This window comes from Polypterus senegalus, chromosome 10 (assembly GCF_016835505.1).
Source record: "Polypterus senegalus isolate Bchr_013 chromosome 10, ASM1683550v1, whole genome shotgun sequence".
NCBI lineage: Eukaryota > Metazoa > Chordata > Cladistia > Polypteriformes > Polypteridae > Polypterus > Polypterus senegalus.
In genome coordinates this window covers 129,542,117-129,565,536 of record NC_053163.1, presented here as the reverse complement: position 1 = coordinate 129,565,536, position 23,420 = coordinate 129,542,117, and the positions used below count along the sequence as shown (strand labels likewise).

General features: G+C 40.2%; 1 protein-coding gene across 1 annotated transcript in view; it reads right to left on the bottom strand.

Annotated features, from left to right (window-relative positions):
- Nucleotides 1–23,420, bottom strand: part of LOC120537579 (excitatory amino acid transporter 5-like) — a 65,417-nt gene that overhangs the window by 2,576 nt on the left and 39,421 nt on the right. The window contains exons 5-9 of the mRNA XM_039766621.1: nucleotides 14,950–15,172; nucleotides 7,313–7,412; nucleotides 2,314–2,547; nucleotides 2,027–2,221; nucleotides 1,424–1,558 (exon numbers count right to left, since the gene is read on the bottom strand). Coding sequence (XP_039622555.1) covers nucleotides 1,424–1,558; nucleotides 2,027–2,221; nucleotides 2,314–2,547; nucleotides 7,313–7,412; nucleotides 14,950–15,172 — 887 coding nt within the window. The remainder of the gene's footprint in view (nucleotides 1–1,423; nucleotides 1,559–2,026; nucleotides 2,222–2,313; nucleotides 2,548–7,312; nucleotides 7,413–14,949; nucleotides 15,173–23,420) is intronic.

Below are 23,420 nucleotides of genomic sequence, written 5' to 3'. Positions count from 1 at the left end.
AGTAGCAAGGGTGAAAGGACTGAATTGGAGTGCAGAATGTGATTGCCTGCAATGTGGTTTCTAGAGTCATCTTAGCAAAGTCTCATGTGGATCTTCTGGTCCAGATAAAGGATCTTTTTTAAACAGCTGCCGTCACATAACCAGTCTCTGTTATACCTACTCAGTTTTCAGCATACAGATTATTTACATTCAGTGCTCTGGCTTTAAATCCCATGCCCAGACACTTATAATTTTCTTGTGTCTGTGTTGGGTTTCCTTAAGCTACTCTGGTTTTCCTCTCATATTCTCAAATATATGCAGATTAAGTTAACTGGTGATTTCAATGTAGCCCTGTGTGGGGACGGTCCCCGAAGTGGACTGGTGGCCTGTCTGGAGCAGACGCCTACCTCGCACCCACTCATCTGAAACTGGTTTCAGAGAGATTTAGAATATTATGCCTTATGACAGGTTGTGTTTATTGGAAAGTGTTTCATGTTACACTGTATAGTCACCAATTAAAAACTGTACATAGTGTATTTACTGCATATACCTTTTGCCAGGTCCCACCTTAAAAGTGCTTGAGTGCTAATGGTTTACCTTTTTCCATTTAATGGTTGAGTCTGTTTTTTAATTTTTCTTTTCTCTTATAGAATTGCTCACATATAACAATATAAATGTTGTATTTGAATTTTAAGGGAGTGTTATTGCACAAAGCCCTGAAGTACAGGTAGGTAGGTTCAGTCTTTCCTCATCTGAAGAAACTTAATCATTGATGATCTCCCTAACATTTTTATAATTTGAGTGAGGCAGAGGCACTGCATTACTATGGATCATAAACATGGAAAGTAAGGGTTAAGTTAGCTGTGAGGTTTCTCTGCTAAGAGCCACACTGTAACCAGTGTACAAGTTGTAAAGGATAGCAAATACCACCCCATTTATCTCACTTTGAATGAATAATAGGTCAGCCTTTTTGAAAGCAATCTGTAGTACTAGGGTGTTGTATTGTGCTAGCCATTATGAGTGTAGTGAGAAGTCAAGCAAAATGACACTTTTTAGTGGCTAACTAAAAAGATTACAATATGCAAGCTTTCGAGGCAACTCAGGCCCCTTCTTCATCTTGCAATCTGAAGAAGGGGCCTGAGTTGCCTTGAAAGCTTGCATATTGTAATGTTTTTAGTTAGCCAATAAAATGTGTTATTTTGCTTGACTTCTGAAGGCAATCTGTTAACTCACTTTTGATTCTCCAGCACAGCATTGTGAAAAATGCTGTCTGTAACAATTGTGCTGTTTTTTGTTTCCTTTTGTGTGAATAATCTTGTTAAAACCAAACGGGCTGCCCAGCAGTCACTATCTTTGTCTACAGCTACATGTGTCTACAGTTGCATCTCCTTGCTATCCCAGAACATCTGCTCTTCTGTTTCAGAATCATAAGAGTGGCACTCACAGAGCCCAGTCCACTGCAACAATGAGCGTAATGTCATCAGCCGGAAGGCCTACCGATGTCAGAACAATCACCATGGTAACCAGGCCTGCTTGCGGGATTCCTGCAGCTCCAATGCTGGCTGCTGTGGCTGTGATGCTGCAGAAAGAAAGTGAAAGAGTTGAGTGTGCAGCCCACTGTTACCTGGCATTGGCAATGCCTTTCAAAAGGTAAACATAAAATTTAGATACAACTTGTGCAAAATCTGGGAATTACATGAGGAAAACCTAATGTACCATAGGCCTTAAACTGTAGTACATTTGTCCTGAAGGAAAATTCTTGTGATTTCGGATGATTAGTTCTTTAACAGCTTGAAAATAATTGTATTTTTGTTCATGTTCTACTAAGTGCTTTACATGTGTCTTGCAGGACCAGTTAGTTAAACAAATATGCATGGAGCACAAAGAAGGCTCAGTACTTCTCGTTACCATTTTCTTGCCAATTTGCATGATTTAGACCTTTTGGTGGGCAATTAAAAGATTGTGCATTATTCTCAAACTGCCTTTCACCCCTTGTTGGCACCATGGCATTTATTCCAGAATGTTCATGGCTGCAAAATGCACTCACCTGATAGTGATAATTTGTCCAAAGTCTAGATCATACTGGTTGACTTGTGCAATGAAGATGGCAGCCACAGCCTCATACAGTGCTGTACCATCCATATTGATGGTTGCACCTACTGGCAGGACAAAGCGTGCAATCCTGCGATCCACTCGGTTGTTCTCCAGGAGGCATTTCATGGTGATTGGCAGGGTAGCAGAGCTGTAGGGAATACACACACATGAGAAAAGCCCAGTTAAGGTGTCCTTTTCTACACAGGAGACTACAAACCTTTTTGTCTTAATGCTACTTGCCTGGATGAGGTTGCCAGGGCAATCACCAAAGCCTGTAGGAGGCCACGCACATATGGGATAGGATTCTTCTTGGTTATGAGAAAGTAAAAGGTGGGCAAAAGAATCAGGCCGTGGATAAGGAGACCAGACACCACTGTGACCGCATACAGGCCCAGCTTTTTCCCAATCATCGTCGGGTCCTGCATCTCTAAGATCTTTCCTGCGACAAGGAATACGATTCCAAAAGGAAAATACCTGTGGATTAAAGAAGTAAAATGTGCTGTTGGCTTAGCTAGTCAGTGACACCCAGTTTAGAATTCCTCACAACTAGGATACCATTACAGTATGCCAGTTGGGGTCAGGGTACTGTGGGGTAAGATGCACACTCGACTCGAGACTCCAACTCGCGCTGTTCCGTTCTTGACAGCATGTCGATTAAACACACAGATGTAGCAGGAAAGCTTACTTTACACCTTCAGAAAGGGAACGAAGACCAGCAGGCACGTAATCTTCGGTATTCTTTATTAAATGACCATGCTGCTTTCAAATAACAACAGTGTAGTAATCTGCGTCTGCCTCTTTTCTCTTCAGATATACGTATAATTCTGCAGCACTTGTAACAAAGTTATGAACAAATATAACATTTATACTTCTTCTTTAAATATAACATTGAATTGCAAACTGAACTTAACTCTGCCTTAATGTACTGCACCACACCGCTCGCCGCACACCAACTATATTTCTGAACGCCTGTACGCTCGCTGTTTCTGTTTCTGCTGTATGCAAATTTGTATGGCTCTGCTTTTCTTACAATGCCGAAATTCTTAACTGACAGACGTCAAGTCCAGTCTTTAAGTCTCAAGTGCTTTAATACGTAGAACTACAACTCCCACTGCGATGTCTGTCATTCTTTTAGTAGTTAACAGACTAATAACAACACACCAACAAGCTAACTGCAAATGTCAATTGGTTTAAACATTTACAAGAATGTAAACACCTGCTCTATGCTGTGGGAATTGCAGAGTGTGCCAGTACTCTGAGCTGCACAGCGCAAGCAAGACGTGCCAATGAAGTTCTGGAGTGACACTAACTGCCAGTGCAGCAACAATATTCATACACAATATGCCCACCAGTTTGTGGACAAATGACCATCACTCTAATAAAACTTTTTGGACATCCTATTACAAAATCATGGGCAGTACTGTAGAGTTGCCCCCCCTTTGAGGCCATAATGGCCTCCACTCTTCTGGGAAAGCAGTCAAGATTTTGTAGCATGTTTGTGGGAATTTGTGCTCCTTCCGCTAAAAAAGCATTTGTGAGTTTAATGAACAGTCGGTGATCCAGTCCATCTCAAAGGTGTTAAATAGTGTTGAAGACTCCTGCTGGAACAGAAAATGACCTTTCCCCAAATTAATGACACAAAGTTGGAAGTGCTGAATTATCTAAAATGTCTTTGAAGAACTCAGCTTTTACAGTATGCTAAATGCGTCTCATAATATTTAATTTGTGTGCTTTATTTTGGTCTGTTTTTATTTTAGAATTATTTAGCTAATGTCTCACGTTGTGGGCTCAGAGGTCAGGTGGAAAATGTTCTGTAGCTGAAAGGGCCGCTAGGTATAAATGAGCTTATTAAATCATTAATATTCATGAGGTAGTTCCCAAAGACTGTTAAATTCTGAGGTGTATGCAAAACAGACATACTGTAGACAGGAATTCTGGGAAAATAAGAATAAATTGTTAAAGAGTGTCATTGTTTATTAGAATGACCAGATAAAGAATGATAAAGTGGCCAGTTGTGTGTATGCTTGTAAGAATGTGTAAAGTGGAGGCCTGGGACTTTAAGATGAACATGTACCTTGTCTAGCTAAAAGTAACTTAATCAACAGTCAGCCAGACCATTGGAACGTATCAGTTGTCCCAAACTTTGACTGTTGCCATATCTTACATAAGGCTGGGTTTTGTTGTGAAAAGAGGCAGTCAGCAAGACCCTATACATTCAAAAGATAGACATCATTACAGACGAGGAGAAGAGAGAGAAACAACTGCTGAGGAGAAGACCACTTGGTTAGACTTTGCCACCCATAGACCAACTCCCATGCATCATACCCGGTTTAAGAAATCAAAGACTGCAATAACCAAAGCCATAGCCACCTGAAACAAAGCTTGCTGTGTGACCCCGATTTGAATCATTAACGTTGTATGTTTTCATATCTAATATTCACACCTGGTTTCTCCTTCAAATAAACTTAGCTAATGATTGAAATAGTTTGAGTATTGCTTTGCTAAAGTTGTCCTGTTGTTTACTGACGTTTAGCAATGACTGGTGATTGTTAACAAAATGAACTGTGTCCATTTAGGCATTCTACAATCTGTGGTAGTGATTAGCCCTTGGCTTCTGTTAGACTGTATAGCCCTTTCAAAGGCAGCCATCAGGATATGAAAGCTATTCATATTCTAGTAGCCATTCGTGTTTTTTACCTGGGTATTCTGATGTGTAGCCCTTTCAGGGAAAGCAATCTGAAGATGGATCGGCATGTAAGTGAATCCTGGCAGGGACGCCTCGTGAGCAGAATGGTTTCTAGCTCCTGGTAAGGTATCGATGTTGATATAGCCAACTTCGGGCAGTGTTGAGATATTCTTGCTTTGTATTTGAGCTTATCTGTGATGAGTGAATGTTGGATTGGCATTTTTGCAGGACATATGTGTGAATCAAGGCTAACAGGTTAGGTATTTCCAGTATTAACTTGTCCACCAATACAAAAAAGAACCATACAGGTTAAAGTGCCTTTTCTGGACACTTTTACACCACAAAACAGCTGTAGTAGTAGTAGTAATTAGTAATAGTACCATTTACTGGAGCCAAGGGGCTTAGCCCAAACCCTGATGGAGAGCCTTCATTATCGCTCATTCACCAAACTTTATAGCAGACAGAAGGTTATGTTCTCCTAGCATCCACTAAACTCAGATTCATCCCTCAGACTGCCAGATGGTAACGCATTATTCATCACTCGAGGGGACACATTTCCACTGCTCTAGAGTCCAATGGTTGGTGTGCATTTCTGCCCATTGCACATAGGATTATTATCCTTACATACACCAGCTCAGCCATGGGAACCCACTTCATGAAGCTCCCAGCACACAGTTCTTGTGCTGATCTTTCATCCAGGGGCAGTTTGGAACTCTGTTGTGAAAGTTAAAGCAGAGGATTGGTGCCCCTTCTGTGGGTTTGCATTGTCTGCCATTTTGTGGCTGAGTTGTGGAATTGTGGCTGCTCCTCGAATCTTCTACTTCACAACAATAGCACTTACAGTTGATCAGCTCAGATTTACTAGAGCAGAAATTTTAAAAACTACAGCTAGAAAGTTTGCATATTCTGAAATCGAAGTCTTAGTCTGTCACCCTGATAATAATTAAAACCAAGTAGCTATTCAGTTAAATGTATATGTAGAACCTTAATTAACTATTAATGATTTATATTTATATAGCACTTTTCTAAAATACTCAAAATATACAGTAGATGGAGGAGAGCTCCTTCAACCATCACCAATATGTAGCATCCACCTTGATGATGCAATATCAGCCATTCTTGTACCATAAGCTCACCACACATATATATATATATATTTAATTTTATATATAGGTAGGTAGATCATTTCGAACTGGTCATTTTAAAAGTAGCTCGCAAACCGAAAAAGTGTGGGCACCCCTGAACTAGATACATGTACTTATATGACAGCATGAACTGCTTGTAGATAAGGTTAGTCTTTTATTGGTGTCAACATATTGCAGTAGTTTTATTAAAAATAAGTGTCGGTCGTTGTAAAACCGTTCACATGTGAGATGCCCGTGCACTGTGTCATCCCTGGGAGCCCGGGATTCCCGGGAATGACATGCAGATTCTCGAATTCCCGGGAATGGATAAATCCGTCCGGAAATGGATTCCTACTAGTATTCTGTTCATGGTTGTTTTCTGTTTTGTGGGTTCAGAAAAATGCTTGATTGCATTTTCAATGGTGTTCACGGCACCACCTTACTATCTTCTGTTGCTTTCCAAGGCACCTGTATGAAAGGTGGTATATAAAGTAAAGATATATAGTATACTGGTTTCCTTAATCTTTTGCTCTCACTTTGTCTCTAAACTGTTTTTAAAAAGTTAAAAGTAACAGAATCAGTCACACTCTTATAGAACCTTTTAAACAGTCAAAACACCAATAACATGCTAACTTTCATAGAGGAACTCATGTTACCTGGATTACTTGGATGAGCACAATATGATCAACAGACAATGTTAACCTAATATCATACCCCTCCAAAGTACTTTGCAATACAATTCGAGTGATAGAAAAACTGATGTGTTCATTTTAAAGATGGGCTTCAGGGTACAAGCCACTAGTCCACATAGCCAGCTGTATTCATGAGGTGAGTGAAAGAGATCACCGCGTCTTGAGAACAGAAGTCTCATTACATCTGGGGAACAGGCTAATAATAGAAATGTACCTCTTAACCTGTTGAGTCTAGAATAAAAGGAGCCATTAAATGAAATAATAGCAACAGAGGAGAAAAACAAAACATATGTTGTCAATACCAGATGTCAAAGTAGGAAACCAATCTGATGCTTCCTGCCTGATTGCCCTGGTTTGACCTTTGCTATTGTTTTCTGCCTACATCTCATCTTCTGGACATTTGGTTTAATGATGCCCATAAATTTAAAACAAAAACCAAGTGGAGAAGATGAATGAATGGATTTCAATCCAAGAAAAAGTCTAAAGATAATGATTATAAAGGGCTCAACTCTTGTAGACAGCAAAGTATCTTGAAGGTCAAAGTAAAATAAAATAGAATCTCTTCCCTCTTCTGATTTTTTTTTAATTGTGATTAGAAATTGTAGGCGTAGCTTTGAAAACAGAGTTACACTGGTGGTCCCATCCTGCCCCATTTCAAAGAATTTATTAGGAGCAATAAGTGTAGGTTATGCACCCCCAGCACCCCTCCATGTCTTAAACTCTGGTTCCCTTCTTACCACACAGCAGCTGAAATAATCTTCATGACACATTCATTGATGCACTGGCAGACATTCACCATGGGCATCCCTCTCTCTCCCATCTTCCCCAAAAGAAGGCCTTGGGGGGGGAAAAAAAAAGCACAAAAATGAAGGAATCAATGAAGTGAGACATGAAAAGTGGACATTCAAAGCCCCTAAAGTCACAATGATAGGGTAAGGGCATCTATGGATGTTGATATTTCTTGTTACTGAATATTTTCTGTTGTACTGAAGTTTTATTGAAGTAAGACTATGCAGTTCAATATATACACAAAACCCCATAAATACTATATTTAGAAATACTAGCCCAGCCCATAAATCATGTACTATTAGTCTAGCTCTTAAAACTAACTAAGCACAGAAGCATCATCTAATTGAAATGAATTTCAAGTCTGCAGTAACTACAGCATGTTTATTTAAGGGCATCACTGCTGACACATCACTTTCCAGATGTTTGTGGCATCTACTGTACACACATATATATATATATATATATATTCTATTCTATATATAATGCATCCACTCGCTCATACACAAAAACACTATTTCCCATTTAGTTAAAAAGCTGACATTTGGCAGGTTGGTGCAACTAGATCAGTAGGTGTCCACTAAGAAAGGACATTTCGATATATCGATATTTAGTAGTAAATCCCCCAATGGAAAAACTAAATATCTCAAAGTAACTGACTTGACAGATTTGTTTAAATTTGGTGACATTATAGAAAAAAAGAATTGTTTTTTGTTTCAGAAATTTTTATTTGTCGATGTTTATTAACATTACGCTAACTTACATGCTCTTCGATATGACTCTACTAAGATAGGGTGATGTCCTGGGCAGGAAAAAAGAGACGTGATCACATTTTGAAATTTAAAGAAAACGTTTACCAAAGCTCAAGGAAGATGCAGACCTCAATGGTTAGCAATCTGCTGTTTGTTTGTTTTTTTTTTAGACTCTTGGTTATTCAGTTTGCTTGGTTGGTTGGCCAACCTCTCACTCCCTTCATTTGATTGAGGTGCTTAAAACATTAAGGAAAACCCCCACTGAACCCACCCAACCCCTTTTAGCCATCATATTGCTGCAGATTCCAAGTGTGAAAATTCAGTCTTTGAAACTGGTGCTTCATTGTCTAATTGAGAAATGCTCCATGCTCCTCACTGTTCACGTTAATACATCAGTATAACACACAGCGTCTTGGCAATTCTATATATGCACTTTAAGCGCTGCTTTGTATCTACATCAACATCTGCAGACTTTAAAGGGGAACTACATACAACTGCCAGATCACACAAAAACAAGTTCTGTATTTCAGTGAATGGCATAAACAAATGAAAATTGTAAATATCTAATGAAGACAATACATACTCAAATTTCACGTTATTCCTTCTGAATCCCCATTTTAATTCAAAAGAATACACTTTCCTGTAAAATTGTTTTACAATGACCATCAGCAAAAGCTAAAAGCAGAAAATAACAGGAACTGATCTAATGCAGGAATTGTGTATAGCATGTTTAAGAGTAAGCAGTACCTGTGACCTAGTAATTGACCAATACCTTTATGCAAGGCACCTTAAACATTTTGAGATGCACGTGGTTGCATTTATTTTGTTTTTCCAGTTGGAGCACAGGCAAGTAAAGCAACTTCCTTATTTATGCCCACCCTGTGTTACTTCTGATACCCTGGGTACAGCTAGTGTACTAATAAGATGCATTGCCTTATTTATTCCAGCACAAGCAACACTATAACCTAAGGAACCAAAGGACATTTTATTTAGTAAAGAATGACGAGAAATAAATAAGGCTGCCCATTGACTGTCACATAGAGAGAAGTACCTGATGGTTATGACTATTTTTTATTTCCTATATGTTTTCTATTTACATTTTATATTATTAAAGGAGTACGCTACTCAAAAATATTTTTGTGTGTTACTTACCCTGTGTAGTTTGTAGGAATGGCTTAGAAAAAACTTTTTAATCTTTTGTTTTTATGCAGAATGCAAATTAAAAGTGTATGATATAATAGAAGCCAAGAGTGACCAGCAGTAAACAATGTGAAAAACATCCATGGGGGAAAAAAAAGATCTCATATGTTGCATAACCCACATGTCAGTTATCCACTCATATGCTGAAAACATGCAAAACACATGCTTTTTGCTAAAGTATTGCCTTTTCAAATTGAAGACCTGCCTATCGCCTTGTTTCGTTGGTCAAGAGTCCTGTCTTCATCAAAAAGTTTTTTTCTTGGCCATCCCCATAAACTACATTGGTCAGTAATGGGTAAAAATATAATTTTAGAGTTGTCCATTGCTGCAGCTCTACAGCATTAGTATAGGATTATCAACAGTAGTGCTAAGAGTTCAATCTGTGGAAATGAAATCATTCAATTACTACATGTATTACCACATACATTCTAATAGATGTGCATCACAAACGTTAATGTGAAATACGCCTAACAGTGTAACTGCTAAACAGATAGAAATCGGCTTATGATAAATTACTGAGTATATATATTCCTACTATACATTATGTAGTAGATCTGCAGAATTATTCTGGATATTTCTGCAGTTTTCAGTAAAATGAATTCTTCCTTATGTGTGAATCATCATGCCTATAGTGGATTAACTTATTCATTATTTTTATAAGCATACTTGTTTTATTCTAACGACACAAAGGTGTGAATAGATGAGACATCCCCCTTTCCGTCTTGTTTAAAAAACAAACAAACAAAGAAAATGAGGATCACACAAAAACGATCTCCTAATCTCTCCTCACTTTCTGTTCATCTCACAGGTTTTCTAAAATATTGCTTCTTCAGTTTGAACTACGTGCTTAGCTTAATGTTTTTCCATGTACTCTGTTACTATCTGTAATGTCCTCATCATTTAATTCTCTAATGCTGTGTTTACTGCATTCGTTACATCAGTCTTTATTAGTTGTTAAAATGTTTTCATACAACTTGTACTTGGTTATATACTGTTTTCTGATTTAAGATGGTTTTAAATTAAAGTCGCAATCCTTTCAAAAACAGATGTTAAGGGAAAAAATGACTGGTTTATACAAGAATTGCATGTCAATATACCGAAACCATTTTTTTTTCGCCTGCCCCTTTACAACCTGCACGCGCCGAATCACCTGCCCATCCATACTGTATAAGCCTGCGCGTGCCGAATCGCATTCACCTTAGGTCGGAGTTACGCGGAGTAATGCTGCAGCGGACGCCCCTGCTACGCAAGCGTTGTAGTGTTTATACTTGCGCGCGTACTTTACGTAAATCTGGAGGAATCCACCAGGTGGCAGTGCGAGATATTATCACGGTGAGAATATGTTCGGCTTCTCTGTGTTGTGAATTGCCTGGAACACTCATTAAATTCTGATGACACCTTACCACAATATCTCTGAAAATTATGTTTATTGATTAAATCCATCAATCCAAGGATGTGTCCATTCCAGCAAGCATTGGGCACGAGTGAGAAACAATCCCTGGATGAGGCCTCAGCTCATCGCAAGGTGAATACAAGCACTCGTATACACTAGCGTCATTTTAGCGGCACCAAATCCCCAAATCTGCATATCTGTGGAAGGAAACCGGAGCCCAGTGTGGAATACAAGCAGGAAATACCAGCAACATAACTCCCTGTGAGACAGCAGTGCTATCGCTCCACCACCGTGACACCCCCGTGTGTGTAATTATTAACAGTATCCATCCATCCAGTTTCTAACCCGCTGAATCCGAATACAGGGTCACGGGGGTCTGCTGGAGCCAATCCCAGCCAACACAGGGCACAAGGCAGGAACCAATCCTGGGCAGGGTGCCAACCCACCGCAGGACACACACAAACTAGGGCCAATTTAGAATCGCCAATCCACCTAACCTGCATGTCTTTGGATTGTGGGAGGAAACCGGAGCGCCCGGAGGAAACCCACGCAGACACGGGGAGAACATGCAAACTTCACGCAGGGAGGACCCGGGACTCCCAACTGCGAGGCAACAGCGCTACCACTGCGCCACCGTGCCGCCCATTATTAACAGTATTCATTATTTAAACGAAATTATATGTAAAATGTAACATTCACACTTTAATGCATTTCATCATGAAAGTGCTATCAAGTACAAATCTAAAGATTCTAAATGTGCAGAGAGCTGGAATATCATACATTTAATTTGTTCTGTGTGGTGATCTATTGCTGCTTGCCGCTGCTGTCAGGTCCAAGAAGCTCGTAGCGATTAAAAACTGGGATGACGTTTATGATGGTCTGCATTAATGATAAAGTAAACTACGAGGTTAAAGTGGACATTTCGAGATTAGAGCCAAAATATACACTTTAATCACAAAATACACGTTTTCACCGTGTCCTTTATTTTTTTCTCAGTGGTTCAAATATAACGCTGTACATTATGTTGCTGTTGTTAAGTTGCAAAAACTAAAAAATAAAAAAGACATATATAAATGACACGATACATTTTAAAAGTCTCACATACCATCTTTTGTGCCGTCTATTTTTTTTTTTTTTTTGCAACTTTAATTGGAAGCAATACTTTCTCTCTCTTTCTCTTTACTAAAGCGTTAGTATTTGTAACTTTATTCCGTTGATTTTGTACAGTACATTATTTAACACACGTAGCGCGGTTTTGTTTCTATTGTTGGTTTTTGTTCACCAATCAAGGTAACCTACACGGTCTTTGGACATGTGAGAGGAAAACCGACATAAAACTGCAAACCCCACATACAACGACCAGACTGGGGATTTGAACCGGATAAGTTAGATCTGTGAAACAGCACCGCTAACCGCTACACGACCATTTTAAAAAAGGTGTTGTTTATCACATCTTTGTATTTTTTTCTTTATAATCTCTTTGGTGTATTTTGAACTAGAACTTCAAGTCCATATTTATTGTCATTTGCACATAGAACAGTGAAATGTTCCACAAAGGAGTGACAGTAGTGCTAACAGTAAATACAACGATGTACTTTAAACATAACATCTGATGATAACATGACAGGTGCTCATGCCGTTGTGTAGCTCTCTAAAATAGTAGCATTTTAGGATTTTTATGAATATGTCAGGGCACATATGGTATGCCTTTGATTTAAAGCACAAATTACAAAGTTGTCCAAATCATGTTTTTTCCATCTTAAAAATGTTAGGAAATTAAGGCGCTTTCTAAATAAACAGGATTGTGAGAAATTAATTCATGCATTTATCTCTAGTAGGATTGACTACTGCAATGCGGTGTTCACTGGCTGTTCAAACTGTTCTCTATACAGCCTCCAGTTAATCCAAAATGCGGCTGCAAGAATTATTACAAGAACAAGAGAATACGAACACATAACCCCAGTTCTTAAATCTTTACACTGGCTCCCAGTTAAGTTTAGGGCAGATTTCAAAATCCTCCTTTTAACATATAAAGCATTAAATGGCCAAGGTCCGGCTTACTTGTCTGAACTTATCATGACTTACAAACCAGAGCGCACATTAAGATCTCAAGATGCCGGTCTGCTTAGGATTCCAAGGTTAAATAAAATAACTGTGGGAGGTCGAGCTTTTAGTTACAGGGCCCCTAAACTGTGGAATGGTCTTCCTGCTTCTATAAGAGATGCCCCTTCAGTCTCAGCCTTTAAATCTCGGCTGAAGACTCACTACTTCTGTTTAGCATATCCTAACTAGAGCTGCTGATTAACTGTACAGACTGCATCTCTGTTGTTAGTCATTAGCACTAAAACATAAGTAACATGATAGTTATATTTGAATACTAACCCTCACCTATTCTGTTTCTTTTCTCGGTAACCCAAATGTGGCAATTGGTGCCACGACCCACCTGCCAAGTTGTTTGCCTGCCTAAGATAAAGTCATCCCTGATGGAGGATCACAGGAATCATGGGAAAGAGGGGTCCTTTCATCGGAGCAACGTTTCAGCCGTGGCATGGCCAAATGGGGAGGCTGCTAGATGGATGAGGTCTCCAGGACTCTAAAAATATCCAAACCTAATTATGTCATATCATCTACTGTTAAACCGTACTTCTAAAATTTTTATTATTATGCTGTCTTAAGGAATTGTTCTGTTCCGTGTATTGTATTGTATTGACCCCCTACTTTTGACACCCACTGCACGCCCAACCTACCTGGAAAGGGTCTCTCTTTGAACTGCCTTTCCCGAGGTTTCTTCCACTTTTCCCTACAAGGTTTTTATTGGGAGTTTTTCCTTGTCTTCTCAGAGAGTCAAGGCTGGGGGGCTGTCAAAAGGCAGGGCCTGTTAAAGCCCATTGCGGCACTTCCTGTGTGATTTTGGGCTAGACAAAAATAAACTGTATTGTATTGTATGAAATCTGGGGGAATTCAACCCCCTAAATGGGGCATAAACCCTAAAAAATAGACTTGTGAAATTTTTTTTGTAGTCTATAGGATAATGTAAAATGGCATTTTAAAAAAAATGGTTCTATTTTTAAAAATAACTGTACTAATTTTGCCACAAATTTCCATTTCAGTTATTCTGTGCATGTCTTTGTAATCTAGCAGATGTGGTGATTGGTCTACAGTATTACAAGCTAACATGCGTTTTTTGTGACATTACAGGTGAAGACCAGACAGAATTAGAAGTAAGTCATGGCCAAGTGTTTCCAGTTTAACATTCAATACTGTCTCTTCTCATCATGTCTTTCAAATAGTGACAGTCAGACAGTCCAAATTTGCAAAACAAGTTGCAATTCACTTCTAGTGAAGTTTGTGCCATTAACACAAGAAGAAGGAAATTTAGTTCTTTCTGGAAGAATTTGTGTGCTTTAATTTTCCATGTGTCTGTCTGTCATTTAGAATTTATATAAAGCCTCTTTCCTGTAATACGTAGACATTTTGCGGAGCTGTGAAACATGTTCTGATAGTACTATCCCCGACTTTGCAAATTATGCTGCCAAACTTGGTGGTCCCAGTCCTAAAGATGCATGAGAGACAAACAGGACATGTGAAGCTCCATGCATATCCTCAACCTCTTCTGCAGGAATCCGGAAATGGGGGTTTGGGGCTGGGTTGCTAGGTAACAGTGCAGGATGGCGTTATGGGGAGGCGGCTTCCCTTGTCGTAAGATTTTCTTGTGCAGAAAACACAGTAACGTCCATGATGGTGTGTGCTAGTGTGTTTTTGTGTGGAAAACATGCAGTATGTCACAGTTTCCAAAAACATATTGCCCTTCTCCATGATGACAGACATTAAGAGAAGTTGATTTCATTGGTGTGCGACATAGTACATGCCTTACATATCTGTAGAAATGAGCACATGTGAATGAGGCTTTAAGGATCATTGTTCTTTGTTTTCCATTTTAACAAAAAAAAAAAATTAAAACCTCTAAAAAAATCTGCTTAGTTTGGCAATTGTGGAATCTCCTGAGAAATTTATTTTTATTTATTTATTTGTAGTTTTGTGAAATTGTGTGTAAATCAAAACTTGCTTGTTTCACTCATCACTAATGGCTACTACTATTTATACTACTGCTAATAGATAAGGGATTATCAAATATAAATTCAATATCGTATCAACATTACTATTAAAAATCACACCAATTCTGCAGCCTACTGTGTCAAAACTAAAGCAGGAAAGCGTGTAGAGATTAATATGAAGTAAATACCGATGGTGGCAGAGAAGAGGACGATCCCAAGCACGTTCATTTCTCGACTGTTGCCAGGGGTCGATTTGTAGATGACCTCAGGAGCAGGTGTGAGCTCAAGGTAAACAGCAGTGCCCAGTTTGGGGTTCTTCTCATCTGGAACAATGTAGACAAAATTGGGTGCAATGCCAGCGATTCGAGATGAAGAAAGTGGCTTAATGGAGGGTATCAGCTGTGTGCGATACTAGAAGGTAAGGAAAGAGAGACAGAAACAAGGCAGAGTTTAGTTACATTGACAGCATTTACAATTCATTTGCTAGTTTTGTGCGTTGTCTAATATTACTGTATATATAGTTAATGGTTATTTCCACCCTGGAAAGAAAAAAAGGTTAAAGACACAATATATCTGCTGTATAGCCTTCATCAGGTGTGAACCAAAATTATATACTGTATATTTTGAATACAGAGACAGTGAATACAATATCATAAATTAAATGTAAAATCAGATGGTAGATACAAGAAAAACACATGCAGTTGTCAGTATGAGTGGCTGTTAGGTAGCCTTATGACCTGAGGACTAACTGACTATGAATCTGGTACTAGTGCTAATGGTTATAAACGTAGGAGGGAGCAATGTGAGTGTGCACAATGGCTGCAGTGTTTAGTAATGCTATCTGCCTTTCTATATGATACACAGAATATGTGCTGAATGAAAGGCAGATGTGTGCCAATGATGTTCTGTGCTGACATCACCACCCTCTTTAGTTCTTTGTGGTTCTGAGCTGAGCAGGTGCCATAGCAGGATGTTATAGAGCCTCAGTGAGTACAGATGTCAGTGTGCGCTGGTAGATGCCGGTGATTATATATGGAGATATCCAGATTACCCACAGATTTCTGAGGAACTGAAGATATTGGTGAGCCTTCTTGATGAGCCAGTAGCTAAGATATACTGAACTCATTTCAGATTGTCTGTGATGGTCACTCACAGAAACCTAAAGCTGCTGATTTTATCCACAGCACCCCTCCACTGACCTACTGTACAGTAGATGGCAATGTAGCCTGCCCCTGCTTTGTGAATTCTATGACAATCATCTTTCTTTCTTGACGTCAAGGAATAAAGTGTTGTCCTGGTACTAGTATTTCAAGGCCAATATCTTCTCTGTTAGCCATTCCATTATTGCAGGTATTCCTCAGATGGTGGTATTATCAGAAAATGTTATGATGGCATGGAATGGTTGTTCCCTGTGTGGAGGGTATGATGCTGCTAATCTTCAAATGCAGAGTTACAGCTGTTAAGATATCTATATCTATATCTCTCTCTCTCTATATATATATATATATATATATATATATATATATATATATATATATATCCCATTACAGAGTGCAGCACCAAGTCCTAAAATGAGAAATTTGATTTTCATATTTAATGATACAACACTGCTAATTGCTCTGTTATCAATAAACACGACTCCATGTTGCAGAGTTGGCTCTCCAGATGTACCTGTGTGGAATGTAATGGACGTGGCATCTTCTGTGATCTGGTTAGGACAATATGCAAAATGAAGATGACTGAAGTCCTATTTAATGTTTCCCACCACAATGGGAGTCTACTCCATGTGCCTGTAGTCATTGTTTACGCTGTTTGGTTTGTAATAATGTGCTCCAAGGTGGTACAATTAACACCCGTTTGGTATGTTTACTGTTAAACAACTAATTGCAGTACTAAAGGTGTAATTTATTATTTGCCTTTTGCTATATGTTGGAAAAATGAATAGAAGTGTCAAACCGAATCACAGAATCACTGAATGATTATTTAAGATAATACCTACTTTACATCCTATCTATGAAGTACTCCACTAGGTATTTGGGTTTATTAGGTTGGTGTTAATTATCCTGCCTGTAATGTTGGTCAACATCCATTTTTGTTTTCTTTAACGCTGGGAAAATTGGGGTCTTTTTGGAACAGGTAGACCACAGAGTCTCTCAGCCAGATATTGAAAATGTCAAGAAAAACTGCAGCTAATCATTTGTCACAGATTTTAAAAGTTGTCATGAGGTTCTGTCTGAAATTCATGCCCAGGGATGACACATTAAATAATGCCACCTAAGGCAAGACTTGTTTTTGCTGGTGAGAGAAGACATGCAGGTGATGAGTGTAACAGAAGAAGATTCAGAGGGCAGAAAGATGTGGAAGAAGATGATCCACTGTGGCGACCCCTAAAAGGAGCAGCCGAAAGAAGGAGAAGAAGGTTACAGTCAGTTTACTTGATTAACATGCAATATGTTTTTCGAGATCATAATCAAACACTCCCACAAAACAGTATAACCTCAGAACAAAGGGCAAAATAATAAATATTTTTGGAAAAATATGAAAAAAGAATAGAATGGGTTTAAAATCAATACAACACACAAAATAGGCATTAAAACAATACAAATGTATAAATTCACTTGATTAACATGCAGTATTACAGGGTTCAAAATAAAACACTCCCACAATACAGTACATCCTTGGAAGAAAGGGCAAAATAATGAATATTTTTGAAAAAATATATTAGGGATTAGCTTAAAATCAACAAAACACTCAAAATAGGAATTAAAACAAATACATACATTCTTCACTGCTTGTGTTTCACCCAAATATCCTTTTATTGAGTCTTGCTGCGGCGAAATTGAATGAGAATCAAAAGTGAATGAGTGGATGTTTCACTCATTCTTCACACTTCTCTAAACGCCTTAGCATTTTATAAAAGACTAGAAAAATACCCGCGCTTCGCAGCGGAGAAGTAGTGTGTTAAAGAAGCAATGAAAAGAAAAGGAAACATTTTGAAAATAACGTAACCTGATTGTCAATGTAATTGTTTTGTCACTGTTGTGAGTGATGAGTGTTGTTGTCATATATATATATATTTACACACACACACATAAACACATATATATATATATATACATACATATATACACACACACATATATAAACATATATATACATATACATACATATCTACATATATACACACACAGCTATTTCGTTTCAGTGCAATACGCTGTTTGTTAAAACGGTTGACTCCCGCTCTTACGTGCAATAACAAATCAAATCATTCAGTTGTCTTTGCTCATATGTCATTTTAGAGCTGGACGCCTGGCATCTTTTTTTGGCCACAAGTTCGTTTATGTTTGGTGTGAGGTTCTGTGTTGTGGAGATTCTCAAGATGGATTGCAGGTGCTCATCAGTGAGGCGACTCCTGTGTGCTGTTTTGTTAGTCTTTATCACTGAGAAGAGCTTCTCACACAGATATGTGCTACCAAACATGCACAAGGTTCGAGCCGCATGTAGACGGACTTTTTTTGTTCATCAAAGTCACCAAAGCGCCGTGCAAACTCAGTGCGCTCAGTTTATCAGCAAAGTGCGTATTTGGGAACACCGTAGTGACGACTTGGTTTAACAGTACTTGGCAACAGGGAAAGTGGGGCAAATTGCACTGGTGCATTTGTGTCTCCCATAAAAGCAGCTTCACTTGAAATCACTTTGTGATTGTGCCCGGGTTAAAACGTCCGCTGAAGTGTCAGATTCTTATTTAATTATGCTGTTTTCTGTATCTTCTGAATTGCATTCAGGTTACCCTGATGCAAGGCAGCTGAAGCGCTGCATTATGGGATCTGTAGTTTATTGTGTTACCAGCGCTTCATATACCCAGGCTTTAATAACAATAATACAGTATATAAAATGATCTCGGGCGGATATAATTACACGCCGGGCGGATGTGGCCCGCGCCCTTGAGTTTGACACATATGGACTAAATAGAACTTGAAAAGATATGTTTTTCAAATGTGATCGCAATTCAGATAGAGTTGACGCAAGACTACAGCCTGCATGCCTCAATGAGTCATCCTCCCCTCGCTCTTACTTTTTTACCGTTCATCTAATGAATACACTGAGTATGGCTTTACCAAAACAATCATTGATGGCGAATAAAGTATCCATTATTCGAGTATGTAGAGCGGGATATATATATTGTGAAACCTGGCCCCGGCACAGACAGACGGACAACATTGTTTCACCCAACACACTTTTATTTACACTATATTATTTACAATTCGTGCTCACGTGCACCCCCAGTGCCTTCTCGCACCGAATTCCCCAAAGTCCAGGCCCACAGTCTCTTGTGCCTTCCTGGCGCCTCCAGTCCTTCCTCTTGCTCAGTCCACTTCCACCCGACTTCCACACCCCGACTGGAGGGAGGCGGCCCCTTAAATAATGCCCCGGATGAGCCCCAGGTGCTTCCGCCATCCGTTCCTTGGCCACGCCCCAGCGTGGCGGAAGTGTCGGCTGTCTTCCTGGCAGCTCTCCGGGTGCCACACAAAGTCTTCCCCCCGGCACTTCCTGGTGTGGCGGAAGTGTCGGGCTCCCGGATAATTAGGCACCGGGGCGCCGCCTGGCGGTGGCCACGGGTCCCTACAGGGCTGGGCTTCAAAGCCCTGTACCCGAGGCCCCTTGCCTAACCAGGACGGACGCCCCCTCTCGGTCTGGAGGAGGCACTCGCCTCCTCACGTCCTCCAAGGTGTCCCGCCGGGCTCCAGCCCCAGCCGCGGACCGTACGGGATAAACCGGCATCGGAGCGCCGCCTGGCGGTGACCACGGGCCCCTACAGGGCTGGGCTTCCATGCCCTGTACCCGTGGTCCCCAACAGAACCAGGACGGACGCCCCCTCGCGGTGTGGAGGAGGCACAAGCCCTCCTCTCGTCCTCCAGCGCCCCGCCGGGCTCCAGCTCCGCCGGCGACTGCATGGGATCAACCGCATCGGGCCGCCTGGCGGTAACCACGGGCCCCTACAGGGTAGGGCTTCCATGCCCTCAACCCGTGGCTCCCAACAAAACCAGGACGGACGCCTCGCGGTGTGGAGGAGGCACAAGCCCTCCTCTCGTCCTCCTGGGCGTCCCGGCCGGGCTCCAGCCCCGGCCGGGGACCACAATATATACATATACATATATATATACCCGCGTATCGCAGCGGAGAAGTAGTGTGTTAAAAAAGGTAGAAAAAGAAAAGGGAACATTTTAAAAATAACGTAACATGACTGTCAATATACAGTATTTGTTTTGTGAGTGTTACTGAGTGTTGCTGTCATCAATGATTTGATTATCATTATTTCTTTCAATCAGGTTCGTATTTGTAGGATGTGTTGTGTTCATGTTACATTCCGTGTTTGTCAATCGTTGTAAAGATGACAGGTTTCTTTCATCGATTCGTTTCTTACTGCATCAATAAACAGCTCGTCTTCTTCTTTATCTGAGACCTGACACACTGCATGCACGGGTTTTTTACACTGTCTTCCTTTAGCGGACATTACCTTTTTCCACCGTGTGCTTTGTTTCCGCAGTAGCTGGATTTATGAATATGCTTATCAGACGCTTCATATTTTTGCTGCCTTTTCAATTGTGTATTTCGGTTTTGTTCAGCGCTTTTGGAACTGTTGCTTTTATCTGTGCACGCGCCAGTTCACGTTAGCCGCCGGTGTACATGCATCGAAGGTTCCCAGCTGTGCTGGTGCCATCTCGTGCTATGTCCGTGGCTGTATTTAATGTTACCTTAGTCCTGGCACTTAAAACTTTCTCTCGCAGTTTCGCTGAGTTTGTGTCAAACACCACCCTGACCATCTCATCTTCCTCTCCATAAGCACAGTCCTTCACCCGTGAATATTTACCCGTGGCAGTTTGCTGTTGGATTGCCGCTGACGGACGGCCTTATATGGGCAGGCACTAAATTACAAACGCCAGCGCAGCCTGTCTATGAACTTAATTTAAAGTGTAGGTTTACATCGTGCTTTGTTTCCGAAGTAGCAGAACTCATGAATATGGTTGTATATGTCACTCGCCGCTTCTTATTGTTTCGCTGCCTTCTCAATTATATAATGCATGTTTTCTTCAGCTTTTGAGGTCTTCCTGGTTTTCTATGTACTGCGTGATTACGTGGAGGCGTGATGATGTCACACGAAACTCCGCCCCCACGGCGTTGAAGCTCATCTCCATTACAGTAAATGGAGAAAAACTGCTTCCAGTTATGACCATTACGCGTAGAATTTCGATATAAAACCTGCCCAACTTTTGTAAGGAAGCTGTAAGGAATGAACCTGCCAAATTTCAGCCTTCCACCCACACGGGAAGTTGGAGAATTAGTGAGTGAGTCAGTGAGTGAGTGAGGGCTTTGCCTTTTATTAGTATAGATGCCTGCTTTTTTAACTAAATTTTCTTTTTGCAAACTATAGAAACATTAATAGGCATTACTCCTGTGACTGACACCTTAATAATATTTCAGAAATCACAACTGATATACGTATACACAATACGATATTTCAAAAAACAGGGAAACAAACAGCAATATCACTTACTGACACGCAGCGTTTTGATGGTCTGTTGCTCACTGTGTAACAAAGTGATATAAACTGTAGTTCTGAGATATGTGAAACTTTTAAAATGAAAATATTTATAAAAGTTTAAAAGACACCATTTTTGTTAGGCACAAAGATGTATCTAACCCTAAAGTTTCATACTTAACTCTTTTTTTTTTTCTCTTATTATTTTGTGATTTGAAAGAAATGCTCTTGATTGAAAATGCTGTCCTGGCCTAAGAACCACTTGAGGTGATCACTTTGTTGTCTCACCACACATGCCAGGCCTGCCGTGCCTTATGGATGTTTACACATTTTAAAATCCTCTTAATGTTATCCACAGAAACTCAGAAGGATGAATCATGAGATACTATAGGCAATCACATGGAGGAAAATGTGTGTAGGAAGCATTAAGCTTATCCGAGTGAGAAAAATCGAACATGATTAACTGCAATTTTAGTTTACAATCTACTGTCCACCAGACAGACGAAGTTAGACAGGAGTCCCTGTGGACTGTGATGTTTGCTGATGACATTGTGATCTGTAGCGAGATTAGGGAGCAGGTTGAGGAGACCCTAGAGAGGTGGTGATATCCTCTAGAGAGAAGAGGAATGAAGGTCAGTAGGAACAAGACAGAATACATGTGTGTGAATGAGAGGGAGGTCAGAGGAATGGTGAGGATGCAGGGAAGTAGAGTTGGTGAAGGTGGATGAGTTTAAATACTTGGGATCAACAGTACAGAGTAATGGGGATTGTGGAAGAGAGGTGAAAAAAGAGAGTGCGGGCAGGGTGGAATAGTTGGAGAAGAGTGCCAGGAGTGATTTGTGACAGACAGATATCAGCAAGAGTGAAAGGGAAGGTCTACAGGACGGTAGTGAGACCAGCTATGTTATATAGGTTGGAGACGGTGGCACTGACCAGAAAGCAGGAGACAGAGCTGGAGGTGGCAGAGTTGAAGATGTTAAGATTTGCATTGGGTATGACGAGGATGGACAGGATTAGAAATGAGGACATTAGAGGGTCAGCTCAGGTTGGACGGTTTGGAGACAAAGTCAGAGAGGTGAGATTGTGTTGGTTTGGACATGTGCAGAGGAGAAATGCTTTGTATATTGGGAAAAGGATGCTAAGGATAGAGCTGCCAGATAAAAGGAAAAGAGGAAGGCCTAAGAGAAGGTTTATTGATGTGGTGAGAGAGAACATGAAGGTGATGGGTATAACAGATGCAGAGAACAGGAAGGTATGAAAAAAATCTGCTGTGGCAATCACTAACGGGAGCAACCAAAAGAAGAAGAAGAATCTAATGTCCACACATTTTGTAATGAATATGGTTATGGTAGATATATACTAATCCAAAAGTGAAAAAGGATTTTTTACTGAAACAGCACAATTCTGCCACCCAAGCAGTGAACTCCTTTACCTTTTTACCAGCTCCTTACACATTAGTCTCTTCTTGTAAACCGGAAGGAGAAGCAGTGAGAAGTGATCTGACTGTCACAGGTGGGAGTGAGACAGTGAGTGGCAGTTTTTTATCAGGATTTATCAATGGTCCAGAGGGTTAACAGCCCCACTACTGACCATAAATATATACTGTTACATGTAGAGTGTGGATTGTAGAGGGGAATCATACATCTCAAACTCTAGGCATTTATTGTTTCCTTTATTTTTTTTATTAAGACCACAGAAAGAGACTGACAAAAGTAAGTGAAAATGTGCCCCTTCTGTCTTTCTCTTTTTTTTTTCTTCACACCCAACTGTAACTCACAAGCCTGAGGCAGAAAGAGATTCTGTTTCAAGTCATCAGTTCTATGAGTCAGACAGGCCCTCCCAGATGACAAGGAAGCCACATCTCAGCAGCTCCCAAAGACCCCAACATGACTGCATAGAAAAACTATAACTCTCGAGAAGCTGCACATGTCCAAACGGGACATCTACTAGAGTCCTAGTGTCACCCATTATACTGGGGAAACACAGAGCCTCAAGAATCACTTTCTGACCATCTATCCATTATATTAGTGTCATGACAGGGAAAAGGAATACCAACCATACTGGGTCGGATGGCAGTTCATCCTCGTCATCCATCAAAATGTATAGAAATCAAGCTTT